Source organism: Tyto alba, unplaced genomic scaffold, assembly GCF_018691265.1.
Source record: "Tyto alba isolate M040663 unplaced genomic scaffold, T.alba_DEE_v4.0 Super-Scaffold_2, whole genome shotgun sequence".
NCBI lineage: Eukaryota > Metazoa > Chordata > Aves > Strigiformes > Tytonidae > Tyto > Tyto alba.
The window spans coordinates 55,849,618-55,858,922 of NW_024881282.1; the positions used below are offsets into that span (position 1 = coordinate 55,849,618).

Sequence of the window (9,305 nt, forward strand, 5' to 3'; positions counted from 1 at the left end):
TGATAAATGTTAAATCTAAACAGCACAATATAGCATCCAGCCACTCGACAGAAATACCAGTCATCCCTATCAAAATAATCAAGGAAAATTTCCTGTCTGATCCCAATTTGGTGATCAGTTTAAACCTGAGCATGTGACTAGAATACACTAAGCTGGTACCATAGGGGTTTTAGATCTCAAATCCATCAGTTTATCCTAACTCAACCTTCCTCAGCCTATCCCTGCGGCCTCCTCAGTGCTGCAGGGGAGGGCAGTGAAGAACTGGGGACCAAAGTTCTACAACTTTGGGAGTGGAGAGGATAAAAGAGGCAGAATAGCCCTTTCCTTTACTGTCCTGGTTTGGGCTGAAATGGAGTTAATATTCCTTTTCGGGGACTAGATGAGTGCTGTGTTTTGGATTTAGCTTTGGGTTTGGTATGGGAAAAATGCTGATAGCACACTGGTGTTTTCAGCTGCTACCGAGATTTCAGGGACTCTCCGACTCCCCATGTCCTGCCCGTGCGCAAGGGCACAAGAAGCAGGGAGGGAGCATGGACAGAGCACCAGACCCAAATTGGCCCATGAAATATTCCATATCATGGAACGTCATGCTCACTGTATAGAGGAGGGATGGTCAGGAAGGGGATCTCTCTCTCTCGCTTCTGGGATTGCGATTGCGGGATCTGGGTATTTCGGGGTCGCCCCAGGAACGGGCTGGATATTGGTTAGCGGGTGGTGAGCAATTACATTGTGCATTGCCCGTTTATATTTTTTTTCCTGTTATTGTCATTGTTCTTGTTTTATTACCATTATTAAACTATCTCAGCCTGCGAGTCTCCCTTCACCCCTCTAATTCCCTCCCCCGTTCCCAGGTGGGGAGGGGGAAGGGAGGGTGACCAGCTGCGGGGGCTGGTTGCCAACCAGGCTCAAACCACGACATTTTACAAACTTTGCCAACGACCAGAAGAAATCCTGAAATACAGGATTACTACAACAGAAATAAAATGCAAATAAATGTGAACACACAACAATCTAGTTTCAGTTATTCCTTTCTGGAATACTAAAGGACTTAACATTTCTCATTCTTGGATCAACCTTTTTCCCTAAACTTTTCATCCTCAGTATAATGATGCATATTCCTTGTTCTCTATCTTATTTAGAATACCTTTACTCTTCCAATGCTTATATACCATCTAATTTCCTGTTTAAATTATCCATTACCATTTTAGAACTGTTCAACCTTGTGCCATGACTTAAATTTCCACTCCCAATATATTTATAGTCATCACTTCCACTCTCTTCCAGTTTTTCTTGCTTTCTTTCCAAACCTTGTTGAGAACTGAAGAAACCAAAATGCACAGTGCCAAAGAAAGCAAGAGCAGAGGAACAAAATTGGTCTTGTGATAGGGACATTCTTTTGGGAGTGGGTGAGTGAGAACCTAGGCTGCAGGACCTGGGCATCCAGGTCTCCCAGGACTGTTTTTGCATTTTACAATAAATGGAGAACAAATAAAATGCCTGTACGTATGCACTTATTCTTCTAAGTGATCAAGCCTGAGCACTGGGTTCAAACTGCAGATTTACATGGTGACCTCACACTGTCTCAGCCTGTCCAGGTAGCAGGTGGCATTCTACTGCTATTTCCAGATAGTTTTAACTGAAGTAGCAGAGCAAAGATGTTTTTTGCCTGACTGAATTCAATGTGAACAAAACATGATTGGCAGATTCTTGTGTTTAGGATGCAAGTTCAGGTACTTGATGTATCATTACACCTACAGCAGTAAATTAACATGTCTGGAATAGCTTTTGAACATTTGAGGTAAGTGAACAGAACAATTCATATTGAAATTTTCAAACTTTTCAGAGTGCACATATGCAAACTATCTAGTTTAGATGTTCCCAAGTCTGTGTTGATTTTTTAACCATGTCTGGTACATGCATAAGCGTAAAGCCAGACACCGGTGGTGTGCCCCAGGTACTGGTATCAGGGCCAATGCTATTTAACCCCTTCATTAACAACGTGGAAGATAGGAATAGTGCACCTTCTGAAAATTTACAGACATTACAACACTGAGGGGAATGACTGACATATCAGAGGTTTGTGCTGCCATTCAGAGAGACTTGACAGGGCAGAAAAGGCCCTGGCAGTGCTGGTGAACACCAACTTGTATGTAAGCAACACAGCAGCAACACTTGCAGCAAACAAGCCAAACAGCCTCCTGAGCTGCATTAGGAAGAGAGTTGCCAGTAGGTTGAGGGAGGCAATTTTCCACTCTGCTCAGCACTGGTGAGACATCTGGAGTGCTGGGTCCAGTTCTGGGCTTCCCAGTACAAGAGAGACATGGACATAGCAGTGTCAGTCCAGCAAACTGCCATGAAGATAAACAGAACAGAACATCTGACCTACAAAAGCAGATCAAGAGCTGGGACTCTTGAGCCCGGAAAAGAGGAAGCTCAAGGGTATCTTATCAATGTGCATAAATACATGATGGGGCAAGGGTGGAGGTAGGGAAGACTGAGCCAGTCTCCTCAGTGGAGCCCAAGGAAAGGAAAATAGGAAATTGGCACAAAATGGAATACAGAAAATCCCATTTACACACAAGGAAGTAAAAAACCCAAGCAAATCTGCAAGGGCAATCAAATGCTGAGACAGGGTATCCTGAGAGGCTATATGGTTCTCATCCTTGGAGATACTCAAAAGCCAACTAGACACACTCCTCAGTAACATGCTTTAGTTGACCCTGCTGTTCAGTGTGGTTGAAACCGTAGTGTCTCCAGAGGTCCCTTCGAAGCTCTGCAGTTCTATACTGCTGCAGTTGTGAACAACTTTACACAGGAAAACTGACACCACCACCACTCGGATCTTGACATCCTTTGAAGACGAAAGCCTGTCTAAAAAGTTTTACAGTGTGAAACAGTAACAATCCAGGAACCATTTCATCTTTTGTGGAACTAAATTTCCCATTTGAGTCTGGATCCAGCAACTGTTACAGCAGCTATGCCTACAGACCTTTGACTGGGGACCCACACCTCCATTATGTCACTGAACTGCACCCATGGTTGAATCGTACCTTTAAGTTCAAAAAGAAGAAAACATGGTTCTCATTTCCAAATATAAGGTATTATAGTCATGGATGCACAACAGAGGAATGAGACAGCTTCTCTCAGACTTAGGATGATGCTAGCAGCTTCTTGCTTTCCTCAGATGGACTTATCCACATAACAAGTATAGGAAGAAGACCATAAGCTACACCCACATTTTGAGCAAAGCTCCATCTGGTGAACAGACTCTCACCAGTGTTTATCCAGCCTGTAGGTTTGATCTGGTAAACAGATTTGTCAGTCGAATTCCTAAGAAGCTGAAGGGTTTTACATACCTATAAAGTTAACATTAGATGAGCTAGAATTCCAAGACTTTCAGGAGGTGCTCAAAACCAAATGTGGCAGTTTATAAAATTTTGGATTTAGCCATAGTTATTAAATCTAGACCCAAGAGCTGTAGTCCAGGTGCCCGTCTTTTAAAATGGAGTGACAAAGATTATCAAGATTATGACTGTGTATCAAAGATGGTGAAAATGTAGATTTAATAAAAAGATACATTCACTAACAAAAAGAACTTTTAGAAACCAAACCCTAATCAGACTGAGCAGAATTAAATGTGCATTGAAACGTGCAAATTATTATTCAACATGTCATTTGGTGTACTAAATTATCTTGCTGGAGTAACAGCTGAGGAAACACAGTTTTTTTAGTCATGTTCATTTACTTTGTTTACTTCCATAGAAGGTGGCTCCTGGAAAAAGTTTACAAAATTAATTGACACATTTGATAGAATTGCCCTTTCCCCCAGCATTGTGTGCGTAGACTGTAACTCCAGATGTTACAATCAGATATTAATGTAATTTTTCACTTTTTTTTCTTTACAAATTAGTATTATAGCGATCTCTGTTCTGAAAGTCTCTGTAAGCACGTTTTGCATCTGCTTTACTGTGCGGGATTCTTCCAAAAGGTTCCAGATCATTGAAGCAGGCATCAAAAACTTCATCCACAGCTTTTTCTGCCGTTTCTTTGCTAACTTTTCTAACAGCCAAAATGGAACGAATTGCTCTGTCTCGTACACAAGTCTAAAGTAGGAATTAGATAAAGAAAAGTTTGTCATTATTAGTATAAATAATTTTTCCCCAGATTTTGTCAAGTATTAACTCCTACTACACAGACAATAATTTTGTATCACAGAAGAGTCAAACAATGCCTATAATAAGCATTGAAGTAGAGTTTTGTTCTATCCTGTGTTAACTACGTGGTTTAGTTTTTCATGTGCAAATAAACTGACAGGTAAGTAAAAGACATTCCTCAGAACAGGAATTAAAATACAACTTGGAATTTGTTTAGGTATCAAGTATTTGTACAACTTGACTTGGACACAAGCAAAAATATGTCAGAAACAAACAGACATAAATACCAGTTTGTACTTTTCCAATAACGTAAAGGAATGACTCCTCTACTGGCCTTCATTTTGCTACCTCTCTTTATGGCAACTTTTGTTTACAGTTTGTCTACTAAAAGATAAAAAAAGATGTAAACATCTGCAGCTACATGCTAAATGTCACTCTAACATGAGCAACTACTTGGGACTCAACCTGTAGCCTTCATTACTATTAAAAAAATTAAGTCCTGTAAGACTTAATACACATGGTTATTGTGAAGCCTTGTCATTCTCCTTCCTCCAGTTTTCAAGGACTTTTTAGCGTTTTACCCACTTATACTGGGTGAGGTATTTCCACTACATTTACTGCAAACCCTGGTTTTATTTTATTCTTATTAATCATCCATTGTCAGTGGTAATGCTCTATGATATGACTAAGTATTCAGGAATTTCACTCCAATAAAAATAACGAGGTAAAGGTCAAATAAGAGAAAGCAACGAGCCTATGATATCGACTTATTTCTCTGATGTTTTCAGCTATGAAATTATAGAAGGCCAAGATCAAGTAGGTAAGGATGGCTCAAGACAAATCAGTAGACTTTAACATCTACAGTCTTTACCTGACGGTGTCCTTTTAATCCAAATTTAAACCTGGCTATTTCATTCAGTAGTGTACAGTCTCCACTGAGATTAGCAGCTCGAATCTATTGAGAGAAAAAAAAAGCCACGCCGTCAGAGAAACACATGGAAATATAAAGTCAAAACCTCTATAACAATTTTTTTCTTCAATACCTTTCTGGTCACTGCTAGTGGAGAATATTCCCAGGGCCACTTCTACTTATTAAGTACATATTACCCTTTATATCCACCTTCTCAGCCTCAATGAACTATGGAGTATTACTATAGAACCTGTGAGTTTCTCCAGGGACCAAGCCTCACACATTGACAAAGCTTAAATGAATGAGCAGAAGAGATCACATGTGCATATACATATATACATGAACTGCTAAAAGAACATGGAAAGTAATATTCTCCCTCAGTCTATATCAGAAGCTGATACAAGAGTCAAGAAGAAAGGCAGTTCAAAGACTACAACTGCAATACCCAAAAGCAGTAAATCACTTGCTTTAAGAAAAGCCACATTTAAATGAGTATGTATGTTTTAGCTTGTTAACTGTCTTATCCTGTGCACTGTAATTTCTTTTGTCAATCAACTGTCCCACACCCTACCCTCTCAGTTAGGAAATATAACTAAAACTGTATTTCCCACAATTAAGTTGCAGAATAAGTGCATGTAAAATATGAAATGCAAGAATTAAAAAGCTGACAATAAAAATTGTAAACACCATATATTAAATCAAGTATCAAAAGATGTGAACCAAACAAATAATCTCAACAAGAACAAGCACAGTCTTGTTTTATATGTTCTTTAGTTTTATGTTTGAGGCTTACATGTGTTATTCTGCACTGTGTAAATGCTTAAACAACAACAAAATAAAAAGGTAGACAATACTTAATAATTCTGTATTATTGTATTTGGTTTAAGTGGCAAGATGTTGGCAGCTGGGGGCCTGCTGGGATGGCTTCTGTGAGATGAGACACAGGGCTGCCCCCATGCTGGACAGACCCAGTTTCAGCTGGCTCTAAAATGGACCCACTGCTGGACAACGCTGAGCCCATCAGCGATGCTGGTGGTACCTCTGTGACGACATATTTAAGAAAGGATAAAAAACACTACATGGCAGGTGTGAGAGAGCGTGAGAAAAACAGCACCATACCACCAAAATCAGTGAAAGAGTGGGAGGGAGTGCTCCAGGCAGCAGAGTAGATTCCCCTGCAACCTGTGAAGACCACCATGGTGACACAAGTTGTCTCCCTACAGGTGTGAAGGAACACAGTGGAGCAGATATCTACAGTGCAGTGCAAAGAGGATCCCACACCAGAGCAGATGGACATGCACTGAAGGAAGCTGCAGCCCACGGGGTGCCCACGCAGGAGCAGGTTTTCTGGCAGGAATTGTGGTCCATGCAGGACCAATGCTGGAGTAGTCCATTCCTGGATTGTATGCTGTGGAAAGGACCCAAACAGGAGCTGGTCTTGAAGAACAGACGCCCATGGGAAAGACCTACATTGGAGCAGTTTATGAGGGATTGTATCCCGTGGGAGGGACCTCACACTGGAGCAGGGGAACAGCATGAGGAGGAAGGAGCAGCAGAGACAAAGTGTTACGAACTGTCCACATCCCCCATTCACCTGTGCCACTTGGGGAAGAAGGAGATAGAAAAGTCAGGAATGAGGAAGCAAAGTTAAACCTGGAAAGACGCGGGGAGGGGAGGTATTTCTAGTTTTATTTCTTAGTATCCTACTCTGTCATTAATTGGCAATAGATTAAATTAATCTTCCCCAAGTAGACTGTATTTTGCCTATGATGGTAACTGGTGACATCTATGTGCTTATCTTCACCCATGCACTTTTCAAACTTATTTTTCTCCCCTGTCCTACTGAAGAAGTGGAGTTGGAGAATAACTTGGTGGGTGAATGGCAGCCAGCCAAAGTCAACCCCCCACAACTACACAGAATGGCTTTACTGGTACCACATAAGGTTACTTCATTAAGTTTTATCTATAAAAATATAATCATAGAATGGTTTGGAATGGAAGGGACCTTAAAGATCATCTAGTTCCCACCTCCCTGCCATGGTCAGGGACACCTTTCACTAGACCAGGTTGCTCAAAGCCCCGTCCAACCTGGCCTTGAACCCTTACATGGAGGGGGCAGCCACAGCTTCTCTGGGCAACTTGTGACAGCCTTAACTAAAGTGTATTATTAGGAACATCATAATTAAGGAAAAAAAATGTATGTTTTAGGAAAAGGCAAGTTTGCTGTTAACAAAAAAAATCTAAACAAAAATAAGGTTACCGTACTACTGTGACAACTAACCAACATACCAAGATTTGCAGGTGAGATGAAGAACCCTATAAACATCTGATTAATGTGTGAATGCATTTTCATATCTAACTACTCTCATTAGTTAATAACCACTTCTTGTTGTGTTTACACTCACAGTGATCACATTCTACTTAATATGACACTGACTTATGAAGGCTTGTGAAAAATAAGTATTTGTTTTCTGAATGAAACTGTTTAGGTTGATCTGACAGAAAGGAGAAAATGCATTAACAAGATTAAAACAAATGAAGTCTGTGCAACAGCATGCCTACTTAAACATGAAGCATCTCTAATAACCAACAGTAATTAATATAATTACAACATTAGAAGCATTTTAACTTACCTCTGAACATGCCAAGTGTTTAACATTTTTAAACCAGTCAACATGTGCACGACAGTGATCAAAAGCATGAATCAATTCATGTGTGACCACCCGGTTCATATGAGATTGTTGGTGAATGTTGTTCTGACACAGAACAATCTGTAGAAGAAAAGATACATAGTCTTTTCAACAAGTTTCAGCATCTCCCTTACTCCTCAGACACCCAGCACACATCACCTACAGTGTTTAGACTCTTTAGATCAACGTTTTTCAACATGAACAACCTCATCATTCTGCAGTGTACTAGCTCCAATGCCATGGAACATCTTCCGTTTATCTTGTTTTCATAACTCACCCAGATATCAGGATTAGTAGATATAAACCCAGTAACAAAACACTAAAAAAAAATGGTAATCCTTCGAAAGAGGACAATGTCCAGTGCCTACCTGAGATGCGGCAGAATCAAAACCTCCACCGACACAGCCATCACAGTTTTCACAAGAAAAGTGCCGGTCATTGAAGACAGTGCTGCAAGGCCCAAACAAGCAAAGTTACTGAGAAGAATCTGAAAAAGACCAGTAACTCCATATAATAGTGATGGTACTACAGAGAACAAGCTGAATTAGTTTACATACCAACCAGATTGCTTCATAGCCTCGAGAAGAAGTTGAGCATATGGATCTAGAAAAACATTGCTGCAATCAATTTCTCTAAACAAAAGTTTTTAAAGTCATCTATAATCAAAATATAAAGATAGCCAAGAAATAAAACAAGAAGAAAAGCACTACATGTGCAAATTGATACTTTGCAGTACTTAATGTAATGCGACTGGTATCTGTTACAGCTCAGGCTACGTAAAGCGATATAGAAGCATGATCTAGAATCTTGATATATAGAAAACTATTGAGGAATCAAGTCACTTCTGACATTTCCTTATTAGTAATAAACATAAACAGAGTAGCCTATAGTAACTTGGTTTCAGTAACATTCACAGTCAACATTACACAGTGAAAAGGGCACAAATGAACTAGAAATCGATTAATTCTGTCAAACTTTCAGGAGAAAAAAAAGTAGAAAGGGACCTGCTGATAAGGAAAAAAAAAAGCACACAGCCACTTTTGAAATTCTGTTTTCCTTGTCTTCACCGAAATCAGCGTGCTCACCCAAGCAGCAGCCCCATCCCGCCAACGGCCTGGGCCCGCCCAGCCGCCCGGGGCCGGCGGTGGCGGAAGCAGAGCAGCTCCCCGAGACCCTGCGGCCCGGGGGCAGCGCCGCCTGCCACGGCGGGCCGTACCCGCGGGGGACGCGGACACCCCCGGTCCCGCCCGGGGCGCCCTCCGCTGCGCCAGGGCCGGGCCCGGGCCCGCCCAGGACGCACTTACTCGTGTCCAGGGTCATCCTCAGCATCAGCTGGCACCTGTTGTGGAAGGTGAAAAGGCTGCGGACCAGGAAACCCTGCGGCGTCTTGTTCCGGTCCGGGAAGAACCGGTAACCGAAGTCATCGTCCTCGGCCGCCGGTGGAGTGGCGGCAGCCGCCCCCCGCTCCATGGCCGGCCTCGGCCCCCGCCCTCCACCGGTGGCGGCGGGGCAGTGGGGAAGGGGCGCGGCAGCGCCAATCGCCGGGCCAGC

The 9,305-nt window shown here is 41.9% G+C and overlaps 1 protein-coding gene across 3 annotated transcripts; it reads right to left on the minus strand.

The window, feature by feature from the left end:
* Positions 1–3,722: 3,722 nt before the first annotated feature.
* Positions 3,723–9,268, minus strand: ATP23 (ATP23 metallopeptidase and ATP synthase assembly factor homolog). Of its 3 annotated transcripts, none has more exons than XM_032999967.2 (6): positions 9,059–9,268; positions 8,312–8,357; positions 8,123–8,204; positions 7,698–7,835; positions 5,026–5,109; positions 3,723–4,103 (listed from the first exon to the last, which is right to left on the minus strand). In XM_032999967.2, exons 1-6 carry the CDS (start codon positions 9,222–9,224, stop codon positions 3,900–3,902), a joined length of 720 nt encoding a protein of 239 aa, XP_032855858.2. In that variant the 5' UTR covers positions 9,225–9,268; the 3' UTR covers positions 3,723–3,899. The 3 variants fall into 3 exon arrangements, with proteins under 3 accessions (XP_032855858.2, XP_032855859.1, XP_032855860.1); XM_032999968.2 differs by having other exon boundaries at positions 8,312–8,410; positions 9,059–9,164; XM_032999969.2 differs by lacking the exon at positions 8,312–8,357 and having other exon boundaries at positions 8,123–8,241; positions 9,059–9,171.
* Between the last annotated feature and the right edge of the window lie 37 nt (positions 9,269–9,305).

Excerpts from the sequence above, each read along its gene's own strand:
- ATP23 (XM_032999967.2), bottom strand. The coding sequence starts at position 9,224 with ATGGAGCGGGGGGCGGCTGCCGCCACTCCACCGGCGGCCGAGGACGAT. Across the intron at positions 8,358-9,058 it reads GAGGATGACCCTGGACACGA|ATCCATATGCTCAACTTCTT; the intron begins GTAAGTGCGTCC and ends ATGTTTTTCTAG. Across the intron at positions 4,104-5,025 it reads GATTAAAAGGACACCGTCAG|ACTTGTGTACGAGACAGAGC; the intron begins GTAAAGACTGTA and ends TTCCTACTTTAG.